The sequence below is a fragment of the Syngnathoides biaculeatus genome, chromosome 14 (genome assembly GCF_019802595.1).
Source record: "Syngnathoides biaculeatus isolate LvHL_M chromosome 14, ASM1980259v1, whole genome shotgun sequence".
NCBI classification, from domain to species: domain Eukaryota; kingdom Metazoa; phylum Chordata; class Actinopteri; order Syngnathiformes; family Syngnathidae; genus Syngnathoides; species Syngnathoides biaculeatus.
In genome coordinates this window covers 3,344,892-3,361,264 of record NC_084653.1, presented here as the reverse complement: position 1 = coordinate 3,361,264, position 16,373 = coordinate 3,344,892, and the positions used below count along the sequence as shown (strand labels likewise).

Sequence of the window (16,373 nt, the reverse complement as noted above, 5' to 3'; positions counted from 1 at the left end):
GGAGCAATCATTACAAAATGGAAGAAGCTAAACATGACGGTCAATCTCAAGATGTCACCTCATGGGGTCTCACTGATCCTTACAAAGGTGAAGAATCAGCCCAGGACTACACAACTGTGTGAAGTTTACATGTTCTCCTAGTGGCTCCGTGGGTTTTCTCCGGGTGCTCCTGTTTCCTCCCACTTCCCAAAAACATGCAACATTAATTGGACACTTTACATTGCCCCTAGGTGTAATGTGTGAGTGTAGCTCTTCATCTCTTTGTGCCCTGTGATTGGCTGGCAACTAGTTTTAGGGTGTACCCTGCCTCCTGCCCAATGACAGCGGGGAGAGCCTCCAGCACTTCTGTGACTCTTGTGAGGATAAGTGGCTAAGAAAGTGGATGGATGGATTAAAATGTTTTCAAACATTAAATTCTCCAATAACTTTTTTAATGAACCCCCCAACAACCCATATTGGTATCATACCTGCGTTGGAGATGAAGCTCCTCCAGGCGATGCAGCAAGGTCAAGCAGTGAGCTTCCACTGCACTGGCGTAGCCTCGGGCAAATATCCTGACCTCACTGGCTGTAGCCTCCACTCTTGTCTGCAAAGCGTCCTGGGAAACCTCCACCTTGAGAAGGTTGTAAATGTTTACAAATGAAAGAGGAGGTGCCAATTTCAACTCGTCACACCTTCTGCAATGTTTGTTCCAATCTTTGCAGATGAGGTCTCAGTCGTACGTTGACTAGCGTCCTGATGCGGTCTCTGTGACAGCCGATGACTTCGTGGGCAGGGCAGCAGCGGTGCTCAGAGTGCAGCGATGCGGCACATTCCAGGCACACTGGCAGATCACAGGGCTTGCAGAAGAGGTGCAACTCCTGGCCAGGATGGAGGGCACACAGAACGGGGCAGCAGAGGCCACCCTGAGACTTGAGATCCTCCAACCTCTGAATGGGGTGAGACGCTGTACGCGACAGCATCAATGTAGAACAGCGATTCTGAACACATTAGTCTGACATAAGAGATCTTCTGGTAAGCTGAAGGAAACTATCCAATTACATTTTTATATCTTCGTTCATCTATACTTTGGTGTCACCGAGGTGGTGCCCATGGGCACCAGGTAGCCCAAGAAGATCACATAAATAGCTAACTTTCCTCAAAATAGCACACCAGGGACATTTTGGACTTTGACATTATGATGATCTAGAAATGTTGGAGAACTGATCACTTAGAGATTTCTAGAAATAAAGTGTTGCATCACGATATTCATATGTTCCTACCTTATTAAATAATCACTGATCATTTTTGTGAAAAATAAAATGATCAGTCTTCCTACTGAAGACTTTTTACTTTTATTGCACTTTCAATATTTGCTTAAATATGACCTGTTACATTTAACCAACAGATAAAGTGTTGCCCATTTGCTAATCAGACAAGGATGTGTTCTGAAGCCGGTGGTTGTCCTTGATCTTTGTACGCAGAAAACCAGCTGGTGCCATACTCCTCTCCCAGGCGTTGCCGTGGAGACGAACGACACCAGATAAGGAACGGAAAGTTACCATCCCGGCCCAGGACCAGACTGGGGGGGGTGGGCAGCCACTTTTATCATGGACCCATACATATAAAAACCTTGTGTTACTGGGCACCTTTTGTCTTCTTCTTTGGCTATCCTGCCAGAAGAGACACGTCTCGTTTGCGGCAGATACCTAGAAAAGACCTGGACGTCTGTACTGCACATTCCTTTGTAATAAATCCATCTGCTGTTAAGTTTTTCTAATCATTGGTCATATCTTCCTCGACTCATGAACACACCTAGGGTCCAATCCCTACACTACTGATGATTATTATTACAAAAATATATAGATCTGAGCATATCCAGTGAATTAAATAATAAGGGAAATGCAAAAAGGCATGTAAAGCCAAGGCAACAGCCAAAATCTGATTAAACAGCAATTCATCCCCTAGTAAGTGCAAATGAATATCGGGGTTCAGTCATAATTGATGGAGTACAAAATGATCACACTCCTAAGGTGTGAGTCAAGACGCATCTCATGTTGGGAAATAGCAAACGGGTGTTTCAAGACCATCGTAAACTAACTGTTGCAAAACAACGATGGCATTGGTTACAGGTGCATATTTAAGCTTCTGAATGTACCACTGAGCCCAGTTGGGTCCATTAATACGTAAAAATAAAGCCAATCATACCACCATATATTTGCCTTGATCAGGTGGTCTTAGCAAGATTTGTGACGTAGGAGTGCACATAATAATCTGAATGTTGTCAAAGAGCATAGGACCACCTCTGGAAATCTTAAAAAAAAGAACTGGAATTAGCAAGAACTGTTGTCACAAGGAAAACAGTGAGTAATGTACTCTGCCTCTCTTTGGTTTTGTGCCTGCCCCGGGAACGGTGGAGCAGCTCTACGCTCTCGGTAGGGTCCTCAAGGGTGCATGGGAGTTTGCCCAACCAGTCCACATGTGTTTTTTAGACTTGGAGAAGGCTTTCAACCATGTTCCTCTGGGAATCCTGTGGGAGTTGCTTCAAGCGTATGAGGTTCCAAACCCCCTGATATGGACTGTTCGGTCCCTGTACGACTGATGTTTGAGTTTTTTATTTGCGGTGAAAGTTGTACTCCGCCAAGGCTTCCCTTTGTCACTGATTCTGTTCATACTTTTGCAGACAGAATTTCTAGGCACAGATGGGAGAAGAAGTCTGGGCTTCTCTGCTTAAACCGCTAACCCAACAACCTGACCTCGGAAAGGCAAAAGAGTGAATGAATGAATGAATGAGTTAATTTTGTGGGAAAAAATACAAAATGAGTTCTTCCAATTAGTGTTGGTTAGCTGTCTTTGAATTGTAATGTTTTTGTGAGAGAGCCCTTTGCACTGGAAAAAAATAGTGTATGGCTATTCTTGATTGCTTTATAATCATTGCTGTTGAAGAGGGGATGTATTCTAGATGCATTTCCGCATGAAATATATGAAAATACTCTGATGCACCCTACTCCAATAAAGAAAACAGACACATGTACCTCCATCCATTCTTTTTCTGAGCAATTTATCCTCACAAGAATCGCAGGAGTGCTAGAGCCTACCCCAGCTATCAACAGGCAGGAAGCGAGGTACACCCTGAACTGGTTGCCAGCCAATTGCAGGGCACATGGAGACAGACAACAGTCGCACTCAAAATCACACCTATGGACAATTTTGAATCTCCACTCAATGCATGTTTTTGGGATGTGGGAGGAAACCGGAGTGCCCGGAGAAAAGGTATGGGGAGAACATGCAAACTCCACATAGGTCGGCTGAGATTGAATCCCAGTCTTCAGAATTGTGAGGCCAACGCTTTACAGATGTGTCACTGCAAATGGACATATTTTGTCTATATTTAAAATGGCATTTTTGTCATACATCTGGACACAGTATCATATATGGCCCCCAGGTATTGGTGATGAAAAATTAAGGCCCTCTCCATCATTGACGTTGCCAATCTATGAAATAAATCTTCCACCTGTTGTCATTCATACAACAAAATAATAGCTTTGTATTAAACCAAGCATGTATGCTGTTACAGTTCTCTGTACAGTATACTTCATGGGATTTTTGTTTGGTGATGCCCGTAGGTTTTTCAAACACAAAATAAATATGCCTTGGTTCAACAAAGCATGGGAAATACTGGTAATGTAAACAAATGTTCAACAATGTTTTTTTTAAATAACAATGTATTAATATAATTTAGATTTCATTTAGATTAGTGGGAGAGGTATTAATTTAACAATACATTATAAATTACCTTGATTATTAAAACTTGAATTGTTGTAAACCTGTGCAGGTATTATTCATCCATCTATCCATCCATTGTCTGACCGTTTATCTTCACAAGGGTCACAGGAGTGCTGGAGCCTTTACCAACTATCTTTGAATATGAAGCGAGGTACACCCCGAAGTGGCTGAGGGCCAATCACAGGGCACGTCTCAACAAATAACCATTCACACTCACACTCACTCACAGCAACGTGGAATTTAGAGTCTTCAATAAGGGAGGAAATCGAATCGCCTGGAGAAAACCCACGCAGGCACGAGGAGAACATGCAAACTTTGCACATGCAAGGAATTGGAACGCTGGTCCTCAGAACTGTGAGACAGGCCCTCTAATCAGTCGCTCCACTGTGTCTGTGCAGATACTCACAATATTTAATGTACATTTTGATTAGTAGGGCGGCACAGTGGATCAGCTGGTAAACCATTGGCCTCACAGTTCTGAGGTCCCGGGTTCAATCCTGGACCCGCCTGTGTGGAGTTTGCATGTTCTCCCCGTGCCGGTGTGGGTTTCCTCCGGGCACTCCGGTTTACTCCCACATCCCAAAAACATTAACATTAATTAATTGGAAACTCTAAATTGTCCCTAGGTGTGATTGTGAGTGCAGCTGTTTGTCTCTATGTGTGCCCAGCGATTGGCTGGCAACAAGTTCAGGGTGTACCCCGCCTCCTGCCCCTTGAGAGCTGGGATAGGCTCCAGCACTCCCCGCGACCCTCGTGAGGATAAGCGGTGAAGAAAACTGATGAATGGACGTTGATTAGAAATGAATGTCAATTTGTCGTACCAATAGTAATAGGAGTGGTAGAGGAAGAGTCTCCAAATTTCAAGTGAATTGTTCTAATTTCCAGATGGATTTTGAACAGTATAATAATTCTTGAAACTACATTTGGGAAAGCAACACCATCTTAACAGATATCGTAATCGTAAAAGACAATCTACTCTGTTCATAAAGAGGCAGGAAAAATACACAGATTTACACCCAGAAGTTGCAGCTTTGTAGAAGTTACCCCTGAAGACAACAGCTGAAGAAGAAAGTAAAGGCAAAATAAATCGTGGAAGAGAAGAAGAGAAATACCAGTGCGCTTGTAAACAGAACTGGCACAAGTTGACACAGCAGACTTGGCAGCAGTTCTCAGCGGCTCCTTCGCCACACAGGTCACATTCGAGCAGGCCGTCGCTTGCCAAGGTCTCCAGAAACACTTCGTTCAGCGCCTGGTGGTCGGTACTCAACTCGCTCGTCCCAGAAGGCGGAAAGTCCCCCTCGGAGTCACAGGCCGGGCAGAGCACAGTGATGTTTGCATGTGCGCCTTTCCCGTTCCCCTCCTCTTTCGTCGTCGCTCCTCCGTCCCCCACGACGTCCCCTGGGCGAGCTCCCACCGAGAATGGGCTCCAACTATTTGATGCAGTTCAGGCAGAAGATGTGCAGGCATGGAAGGATTTTAGGGTCCCGGTACAAGCGTTTACAAACGCTACAAAGCGCCCTGGGGTTCACCGACACTTTTGATTTTTCCATTCCCGAGGCTGTCGTCAGTTGTTCGGGATAATCGTTTTCTTCGGTGCTGAAAGAAAAAACAAAACGAAGTTGTGTCCTAATTTTGTTCAAAAGCTGTCAGAGGTTCAAGTGAAAGTTTTCTCTGTTCACAATCATACGACTCAAACTTTAGCATAAAAACAAATACAGTCCAAATGTAAAAGTCGAGATAATCAGCTCATATCCCAACGGAATGCACTCTGTGGAGCGTTCAACGCTTCAGTGGGACATACGACACATCGTCATCGGTGAGCCAATGGGAGGACGCTGGGGTCCACCAAGGGCGGGCCAAACACTTTTAGGGACCCGCATAATCACTCCAAACATGTACATACAATTGTCCCCTCCATTGGCAGAAATTAATTTTGAAACTTCTTAGACTATATTTATGTCACGGACGAGACTCGGGGGTGGACCCAAATGCAGGACTCAGGTGAGAGGTAAGCAGTGCGGAATAAGCCTTTATTGGTTCCAATGTCGGTTACCAGGGAGTCAGTCCAAACAAGCAGCAAGATCAGTAACGGCAGGCTTACGGGGTAGGTCGGGAGACAGGCGTTGGTCGGTACACGGGAGGTAGACGTCAGGAGTACGGTAGTGCGGGAACGAGGCATGAGAGGCAACGATCTAGCAGAGTAATAGTCGTCGCCCGGGTCCTATATGTACTGGGTCTTAATCAAAGGTCATGAGGTGCAGGTGTGCACCTTCAGATTAGCTGGCCACGCCCAGCCCTGGCTGGAATCCAGGAGCATGACAGAACCCCCCCCTCAACGGCCGGCTCTGGACGGCCCAGGAGCATCAGGGTGAGCCGCGTGAAAGTCCCTGATGAGGGAGCGGTCCACGACGAAGCGGGAGGGGATCCAAGAGCGCTCCTCCGGGCCATATCCCTCCCAGTCCACCAGGTACTGGACCCCCCTTCCTCTGCGACGGGAAGACAGCAACCGGCGCACAGTGTACACCAACCCACCGTCGACCATGCGGGGGGGCGGGGGGGACTTGAGCGGAGGAGCCAGCGACGATGTGCGATTCGGGCGAAGTCTGCTGACGTGGAACGTAGGGTGCACCCTCATCGACCTGGGCAGTTTCAACGAGACGGCGACCGGGTTAATAACTTTGGAAACCGGGAACGGGCCAACGAACCTGGGAGCAAGTTTGCGGGATTCCGTCCGCAGCGGGAGATCTTTGGTGGAGAGCCACACTCGCTGTCCCACTCTGAGCTCTGGTGCGGCCCTCCTCTTGCGGTCTGCTACGGCCTTGTAGGCGCTGCTCATGCGCAGCAGTGTCCTCCGAGCTGCTTCCCAGGTCCGTTTGCAGCGTCGCACCACGGCCAGGGCCGACGGAACTGTGGATTCTGTGACCAGTGGAGGAAACAGGGACGGAGGATACCCATGCACGACATGGAGTGGAGCCATACCTGTTGAAGCGGAGGGTAGAGAATTGTGGGCATACTCCACCCACCTGATGTGCTGGCTCCACGTGCTCTGGTCCCTGGATGCCAGACATCGAAGACCGGTCTCTAATTCCTGGTTAATCCTCTCAGTCTGGCCGTTAGACTCTGGGTGTTGACCCGATGTCCGACTTGCTGAAGCGCTGATGAAGTTGCAGAACTCCTTCCAGAAACGGGCGCTGAATTGCGGACCCCTGTCCGAAACGATGTCCTGGGGTAGGCCGTGGTAACGGACGACCTCGTCTAATACCAACTGGGCTGTCTGCTTGGCCGACCGGATCTTCGGAAGCGGCACGAAGTGGACCATTTTGGAAAAACGGTCCACTATGGACAGCACCACTGTGTTCCCTTGAGAAGGCGGCAGGCCGGTGACGAAGTCCAGCGCGATGTGTGACCACGGACGAAAGGGGATGGACAGGGGTTGCAACTCACCAACAGGCCGTAGGCGGGAAGTCTTATTGGCAGCACACACCGGGCAGGCGTTGACGAACTCCCTTACGTCCTTGCTGAGGTTAGGCCACCAGAACCTTTGTTCGACCACTGAACGTGTCTTCGCCATACCCGGGTGGCAGACCGTCTTGTTGGTATGGGCCCAGTTGATGACGTCTCCCCGCAGAGATGGGATGACGAACAGGCGGCCCGACGGACAATCCGTGGGTGACTATGTCTCTCCCAGAGCCTCCTTCACCCGCGACTTGATCGCCCAGGTGAAACCGGCCACGAAGCACCCCGCTGGCAGGATAGTAGCGGCGTCTGAATCCGTGCGCCCTCCCTCGTGGATCCGCGAGAGTGCATCCGGCTTGCCGTTTTTGGAGCCTGGGCGGAAACACACCTTAAAGTGGAAGCGGGTGAAAAATAGGGCCCACCTGGCCTGACGGGCGTTCAACCTCTTCACCGACTTCAGGTATTCAAGGTTCTTATGGTCCGTGAAGACAACGAACGGTACTTGCGAGCCCTCCAGCCAGTGCCGCCACTCCTCCAACGCGCTCTTGACCGCCAGCAGTTCCCTATCTCCCACGTCGTAGTTCCTCTCTGCCGGGGTCAACTTTCTAGACAGGAACGCGCACGGGTGGATCCTTCCATCCCTGGGACTCCTCTGCGACAAGACTGCTCCGATTCCTGAATTCGATGCATCCACCTCCACCACAAACTGGTTATCTGGGTCCGGAATAATGAGAACGGGCGCAGTAGTGAAACTTGCCTTGAGCCTGCTGAAGGCCTCCTGGCAGGTCCCGGACCAGTCGAAGAGGGTATGTGGCGAGGTGAGCGAATGCAGAGGAGCGGCCACGGGACTGAAGTTCCTTATGAATTTCCTATAGAAATTGGCAAATCCCAGAAACCTCTGTACGTCCCTCCTGTCGGTGGGGGTAGGCCACCGCAGCACCGCGTCAACCTTCCCGGGATCCATCCGTATCTCTCCCTCAGCCAGGACGAAGCCCAAGAAGGACACGGATGCCCGATGGAACTCACACTTCTCCATATTCACGTATAATTGGTGCTGCTGCAGACGCCGGAGCACCTCTCTGACTTGTTGAATGTGAGAGGTTAGGTCTGCTGAAAAGATGAGAATATCATCCAGATAAACAAAGACAGATCTGTTCAGGAACTCCCGAAGCACGTCGTTAATAAAGTTCTGAAAGACGGCCGGAGCGTTAGTCAGTCCGAAGGGCATCACCAGATACTCATAGTGCCCTGTGGGGGTGTTGAACGCCGACTTCCACTCATCCCCTTCCCGAATCCGCACCAGGTGGTAAGCGCTGCGCAAGTCGAGCTTGGTGAAGATCCGGGCTCCCTGGAGGAGTTCGAATGCTGTAGAGATAAGCGGCAAAGGGTACCTGTTCTTGACTGTGATGTCGTTCAGGCCTCGGTAGTCGATGCAGGGTCGCAGCGTGGAGTCCTTCTTCTTGACAAAAAAAAACCCCGCACCGGCTGGTGAGGATGAGGGGCGAATGAGTCCGGCTGCCAGCGAGTCCTCGATGTAGTCCCTCATGGCTTGATGCTCTGGTCCGGTTAAAGAGAACAGTTTCCCTCTGGGAGGAGAGGTGCCTGGCAGGAGTTCAATCGCGCAGTCGTATGACCGATGTGGCGGCAGAGACTTTGCTTTAGATTCAGAGAAGACCTCCCGTAGGTCATGGTAGCAGGAGGGCACTGCGGTCAGGTCCAGGGCGGTACTAAGTTCTGTTAGCCGAACCGGCGCAACTTGAATACCCCTGTCTCTCCGGACAGCGACACAGCAACTGAGACAGTCCTCTCCCCAAGTCTTGATCTGACCCGTGGCCCAATCTATGTGCGGATTATGTTATTTGAGCCACGGGCTGCCCAAGATTATGTCGCTACTACGTGCGTTGAAGACATGGAAGCTAATACGCTCCGAGTGAGTGTCTGGAAAGCTCATACGTAGCGTCTGAGTGCGATGTGTAACCCGACAAAGGAACTTGCCGTTGGCGGCATAGGCGTGACGAAACCGTTGCGTGGGGAAGGTTGCTGCCCTCAGCTCTTCGACCACGCGGGGATTTATCAGGTTTTCTTCCGACCCAGAATCTATGAAAGCCGTCACAGAGCATGAACGGGAGTCCGTTCCCAAGGTGAGGTGAAGAAGGGACCTCCCTGACCCCGTCGCGGTGTACCGCACACTCACCGGAGTAGCGATCCTGATGTCAGAATGCCCTGGTCGAGTCGGGCAACGGCCGATCAAGTGTCCCAAACGCCCGCAGTAAAAACAGCGTCCCTCTCGTCGCCGACGTAAGCGCTCCTCCGCTGAGCTGCCAAGCCCCTCCGCTTGCATGGCTTCCGGTGAAGCTGACAACACGGGTGGCCGGGAAGCGGAAACAACCGGACTGCGACTCTCCCTCTCCTCCTCCCTCAGGCCCTCCATCTGTCTCTGCACGGTGAGGCGCTGGTCCACCTTGAGGGCCAATGCGATGAGGGAGTTAAGCGAAGGCGGAAGATCCATGGCCACGAGGTGACCACGGATCTGTGGGGACAGTCCCTCGTAAAACGGGTCATGGAGGGCTTCCTCATTCCAGCAGCTCTCGGCAGCCCGAATCCGGAACTCGATGGCGTAGTTGGACACGCGACGACGCCCCTGGCGAATTGTCATGAGTGACGACGCCGCCTGGCGTTCCGGAGTCGCATACTGGAACACCTGGGTGAGCGCGCAGACGAAGCTCGCCCATGAGCGGCAGGTCTCCGAGTTACGGCTCCACTCGGCGGTGGCCCATGCCTCCGCCCTCCCTGTCATGTGGGAAATGACGAAGGCGATCCGGGAGCGGTCCGTGGGAAAAGCGGAAGCTTGCAGCTCAAAGTGGAGATCGCACTGCGCCAGGAAGGGCTTGACGTTACCGGAGTCGCCTGAGAACCGCTCTGGTCGAGAGAGCGGAGTGATGGTGGCACGGGGAGGCACAGGAGCGGCCGCGCTAGCTTGGGAGGCTAGCCACGGTTGCTCCTGGATCTCGTGAGTCATACCCTGGAGAGCAGCCTCTTGCTCACCCAGGCGTTTGCCCTGCACTTGCAGCGCACGGCGAATGGCTTCAGAGTCGGCTGGGTCCATGTTCTTGGCTAGATCGTTCTGTCACGTCCCATCTGAACGAGAGGTAGGACCCAAATGCAGGACTCAGGTGAGAGGTAAGCAGTGCGGAATAAGCCTTTATTCGTTCCAATGTCGGTTACCAGGGAGTCAGTCCAAACAAGCAGCAAGATCAGTAACGGCAGGCTTACGGGGTAGGTCGGGAGACAGGCGTTGGTCGGTACACGGGAGGTAGACGTCAGGAGTACGGTAGTGCGGGAACGAGGCATGAGAGGCAACGATCTAGCAGAGTAATAGTCGTCCCCCGGGTCCTATATGTACTGGGTCTTAATCAAAGGTCATGAGGTGCAGGTGTGCACCTTCAGATTAGCTGGCCACGCCCAGCCCTGGCTGGAATCCAGGAGCATGACAATTTACACCGTAAATATTGCACAAAATACATTATTACATGATATTATTATATATATACAAAGATATATACATACATACACACACACACACACACACATACATATAGAAAGATAGAAAGATAGATAGATAGATAGATAGATAGATAGATAGATAGAGAGAGAGAGAGAGAGAGAGAGAGAGAGAGAGAGAGAGAGAGAGAGAGAGAGGAGAGAGAGAGAGAGAGAGAGAGAGAGAGAGAGGAGAGAGAGAGAGAGATAGATAGATAGATAGATAGATAGATAGATAGATAGATAGATAGATAGATAGATAGATAGACATAGAGGGAGGGGCCTGTTCACCTGTTTGGTCCCTTGAAAGTGTTCACGAGAACCACGAAGTCTGAAAGTGACAATGAAATCAAAAGTGTTGTGAGCGACTGGCTGAGACATCAGTCTTAAGATTTTTATTTTGAGGGAATATGGAAGCTTGTGCACAGATGGCAAAAGTGTGTGAAAGAGCTGTGAGAAAAAGAAAACAAATGTAAGCGTCTCTCTGTATTAGAAGTCCTTATACTGAATAATTCACCCTATTATGTGACTGATGTGTGGAGGCCTGGCCACCAGGCACTTGCCTTCGAGCCCCACCTCCAGGCCTGGCTCTTTGGGGCCTGGTGACCGGCGTCCGGGGAAAGGAAACCGAGATCCAATATTTGCATTCATCATGGAGGTTATGGAGTCGTACTTTGTCTGGGACTTAGGACCTTTTTACCATGGGTGACCCTACCAGGGGTGTGAAGACCCAGACAACATAGCTCATCGGATCATTGGGACGCACAAACCCCTCCAACACGATAAGGTGAGGGCTGGAGGAGGGGCTCATTCAGCGGTCCCTTAATGTCCAGGGCGATAGGTTCCATTAGGAACAGATTCCATTGGAGCTTGTGGTCTTTTGTGGGGGTGAGCTCTGGACACACAGCTGGAACAAGTTCGACATCAGAGACTAAAATCTTCCCTCGTGGTACCAGTAGTATCAAGTTCCTAGTCTGGCTAGAGTCCGCTCTATTCCGAAATCCCCACCCACAAGCCCTTCATGCATCTGCCTTTGGTCATAGCTTGCGTCGAAGAACGATTTGTGGGTAAAACTCTGTGTCGCCAAGGCAGTAAAAGTGCCACGTTAGACCGGCATCTTCCCCCATCACCGAAGCCAATTCACTACCAGGTGGTGATCAGTTGACATCCCTGTCCCTCTCTTCACCCATGTATCCAAGACATACAGTCACACGTCCGATGACACAACCACAAAGTCGATCATCGAACCTCAACCTCGGGTGTCGTGGTCACTGTCATTGCCCACCTGGGCATTAAAGTCCCCCAGCAGAATCATGGAGTCCCCAGAGGGAGCACCATCCACCACTTCCTCAAAGGACTTCAAAAAGGGTGGGTACTCTGAACTGCTCTTTGGTGCATAGGAACAAACAACAATCAGGACCCGTCGCCCCACCCGAAGGCAGAGGGAGGCTACCCTCTCATCCACTGGGGTGAACCCCAACATACAAGTCCAGAGGCAGGGGGAAATCAGTGAAGAATTCAGATGCAAAAGCATATATATTATATTACTCATATATAATATATACAGTATTATATCAATCAAAGAATCTACAGAAACAACAACAATGGGTATATCTGCTTTTGCATCTGAACTCTTCAATTATACCCAGACCTGCTCGTCGTGGGCAACTCCAGAGTGGAACAGAGTCCAACCCCTTTCAAGAGGACTGGTACCAGAGCCCAAGTGGTGCGTAGAGGCGAGTCCGATGTTATCTAGTCGGAACTTCTTGACCTCATGCACCAGCTCGGGCTCTTTCCCTACCAGGGAGGTGACATTCGATATCCATAGAGTTAGTTTCTGTAGCCAGGGATTGGCTCGCCAACGTCCTTGCCTTTAGCTAACGTCCAGCTCACATCGCACTTGACTCCTATGGCCCCTCTCACAGGTGGTGAGCCCATGAGAAGGGGGACCGATGTTACCCTTTTGGGCTGTGCCCGATCGAGCCCCATGTGTGCAGGCCCGGCCACCAGATACTCAGCTTCCAGCCCTGCCTCCAGGCCTGGCTCCAGACGGGGGCTCTGGTGACCCGCGTCTGGGTAAGGAAAACCGTGCTCCAATATTTGTATTCATCACAGGGGTTATGGAGTCCTACTTTGTCTGGGACAAAGGACCCTTTTGCCACGGATGACCCTACCAGAGGCGTGAAGACCCAGACAACTTAGCTCATAGGATCATCGGGACACACAAACCCCTCCACCACGATAAGGTAACGGCTCAAAGAGGGGCTCATTCAGCGGTCCCTCAATGTCCAGGGCAATGGGTTCCATTGGATCTTGTGGTCTTTTATGGGTGCGAGCTTTGGACGCACAGTTGGAACAAGTTTGGCACCAGAGACCAAAATCTTCCCTCATGTGGTACCAATGGTATCAGGTTCTTAGTCTAGCCAGAAATGCCCACCCACAAGCCCTTCATGAATCTGGCTCATTAGCTTTGGTCGTAGCTTGTGTCGAAGCACAATTTGTGGGTAAATCTCAGTGTCGTCAAGGCAGTAAAAGTGATGGAACAGAACCACATGCCAAAGGTACAGCCGTTTCCACTGAGACCAGTTTGTTTAAACAGCTGGACTGTGTGGCGAAACAATAGTCTATGGAGGGTGCTTGTTACTCGCTTTCATCCAGACGCGTATCAGTGAAATATCAGCAACTGCACCCTGGGCTTGGCTCAGCTCCCCTATGGTCCAGAGAGAAAACAAAGAAGCAGTGTCGGTAATTTTTCCAATCAGTTTTACTGTGTGTATATCAGTCAGAATGTTTTGGTTTAAAGTCTTTGTGTCAGGTGAGGAGGTGCTTTGACGCATGCCCACTGGACACAGTAGCCAATAGCTGGCAGTTCCTCCACCCATATGAGCCGGCTGCCCTTCCATACCCACTGGACTCGGGAACAAAGACCTGCAATCAGAGTTCAATTGACACAGATGAGTGATGCCGCCAGTTAGCGCGGATATAACGTGCATTTTGCCGGGGAATGACGACCGGCAGTGTCATCTGGAGAGGCTATTAGCGTTGGTGCGCACCTGACCTGGACGGTGGACAATCTCAAAGTCGTACTTGGCAAGTTTCTCAAGCCATCAAGCTTGTTGTCCATCCGGCTCTTTCATTTTCGTGCACCAGCGCAGGCTGCTGTGATCAGTCTTCACTTTGAAAGGACGTCCAAGGGGATACTCTCAAAAGTGAAATATGAAATCAAAAATGGCAGGCAGTTCTCATCTCGTGGTGCAGTCGTTCCGTTCAGTTTTTGTCAGCTTGCAACTGCTGTATGCTAGCACACACTCTATGCCATGCTGCGTTTGTGAGAGCACAGCATTGAAGCCTGTATCACTTGCGTCAATGTCCAACATCATGTTGCCATGGTCAAGTGGATAACCAAGGACAGGGGCTAAAATGAGGTGACACCTAAGTTCATCAAAAGCGGCTTGGTGCACCGAATGTCACTGGAAATGAGGATTTGTCTCTGTTATGCAGCGGTTCAGCTATCAAGGCAAAGTCTTGTACGAATTGACGATAGTACAAAGCCAGGCTGGTGAAGCATCAGTCTTCCTGGATCGATGTTGGTGGGTGGCACATTCTGACTTTTTTCACTATGGGCACACCATGCTCTGACACTATAGGTGTAGCGCCGGAGAAAAGGAGTCGGACACAGGAACAGAACTTGCTTTATTGTTCGACATCAAAAAACTACTCACATAACGGCGGGAACTCTGTTAACCTTTTACTCCGGAAGCACAACAACAAAAACAGTCCGTGCGGAACCCCGCACCCCAACTCGAGGTCCCGCGGGTGAATTATGTAAACACCACACAAGCCCCCCCAGAATTCACCCATAGTCAAAATCCTTGTGCCGTGGAGGGATGATGACCCGACCCCGGCGGGTGTGCACTGTAAGGGCCGAGGGGTGCGGGGCCGCACTGACCATTGAGTCACGGGACAAGGGCTCAGCCGGGGTCAAGGGCACCCTGGCAGGCGCAGGGGCACAGGGCAAAGGGGGACGACCCTGGCGCGGGGGGAGGGCGAACCCCAAAGGCTGGGCAATGTCCAGGTGCGCGGGTTTGACCCTGTCCGCGGAAACAGTCTCGGGTCTGCTGCCAATGTCCACGAGCAGGCTCTTATCCCCGTGCTCCAGGACCTTGAACGGCCCGTCGTATGGGGTGCGGAGAGGTCCACGGTGGGCGTCATGACGAACAAACACAAAATCCGCAGAGCGCACGTGACGGGGCAGCCGGGCAGCTGGGGTGCCATGTTGCGACCCGGATATGCAACTTGGCAGCGAAATAGGCACCATTTGGCCGGTTTCAATTTCAAGTTTGTTTGTTGGAGTCAGTCAAATACCTGACCCAACCACTGAAGCATCACTGGCACGTCTCTGGCGCAGTACGATGATGTTGTCCAAGTAGATCATGCAGGTCTCCAACTAATGCCAGCCAGCACGCGGTCCATCAGCCATTGGAATGTCGCTGGAACATTGCAGAGTCCAAACGGCATACGTCTTTCTAAGGTGTGGTGTAGTCATATTGGCCTGGTTGCAACTGGGGTTGCTTTCCTTTGGTTCATCTTCCTTTTCAGCGCCTCTTAGCTACCTTTGAGCATAGCCCAGGGCAAATAGAGCTGGATATCGACAGCTCCACTCTGACTACACTCGTCAGGCTTAAACATATCTGGTGTGCTATTTACATTACCTCCCATATAGTCAGAGGAGAATGGGTTTGAATCAGTCATTTGTATCAATTGAGTAGGAGCTCAGAATTATGTAGCCAATGCTTTAACCAGTTGTGCCACTGTGTTACATAAAGTAATAAGTAATACTTAGCCACCATAATAATTGCTTGTGCCATCTTCAGCAGGAACACTTGAAATCAAGCATTTTCGATACCAAGCAAAGTGTGTTTTACATCTTTCTGGTGATATTTTGGTTCACTCTTCCTTGCATATAATTGAGATGGAATTTAATTTTTTAGAATTTAGAATTGTGAGCACCGAATGTATGTACGGCGACAATGACCTGTTTGCGGCAAACTCTCAAAATAAGAAATGTGATGAAAGTCCAAATGTTACCTCCTCTCATTCCTCATTTGTTCTCCCCATTTTTTGGTTGATGCTGATGAATCTCTCTGTGCCTTGTGTTGCCTTATATCTTGTCCCTCCAGTTGTTTGAGAGCAACTGCAGGATTCTTCTGAGCTTTTTGTCCTTTGTCTCAACAAGGCAAATGTTTTCCTTTCAGGCTGTTGAATCACATACACAAAAAATGTTGGGTGCTAATAACTTAATCGCTTGTCTATTTGGACCAGGTTTCACCAAACTTTTTGAGCCTGAGGGTGACTTCGTGAGCACCGATCATATGAAGGGCTACATGAACTGTTTGTGTCAAACTTCCAAAAGAACAAATCTCCTTATACTTTACAAGTATATTAATACTTTATATTATCCGACATTATTTTTAATGTTTCATGAATGTAAGCAGTTCAGATTCCAATTGTAAAGCACAAATATTCTTCTTTTCCTTTTGGCTTGTCCTGTCTTTTTCCATCTTCGCCTATCTCGTACATCTTCCTCTCTAACACCAACTGCCCTCATGTCT

The 16,373-nt window shown here is 49.9% G+C and overlaps 1 protein-coding gene and 1 long non-coding RNA gene across 2 annotated transcripts in view; one reads left to right on the top strand and one right to left on the bottom strand.

Moving 5' to 3' along the window:
* The window catches only part of LOC133512564 (uncharacterized), a 30,195-nt gene extending 25,314 nt beyond the window's left edge, over window positions 1-4,881 (top strand). Inside the window, exons 3-4 of the long non-coding RNA XR_009798211.1 lie at window positions 705-938; window positions 1,464-4,881. This is a non-coding gene — a long non-coding RNA (uncharacterized LOC133512564). The remainder of the gene's footprint in view (window positions 1-704; window positions 939-1,463) is intronic.
* Window positions 1-15,993, bottom strand: part of trim45 (tripartite motif containing 45) — a 58,023-nt gene extending 42,030 nt beyond the window's left edge. Inside the window, 5 exon segments of the mRNA XM_061842312.1 lie at window positions 468-613; window positions 675-965; window positions 4,880-5,188; window positions 5,190-5,361; window positions 15,850-15,993. Of these exon segments, the coding sequence (XP_061698296.1) occupies window positions 468-613; window positions 675-965; window positions 4,880-5,188; window positions 5,190-5,361; window positions 15,850-15,866 (935 nt within the window). The 5' untranslated portion in view covers window positions 15,867-15,993.
* Window positions 15,994-16,373: the final 380 nt, after the last annotated feature.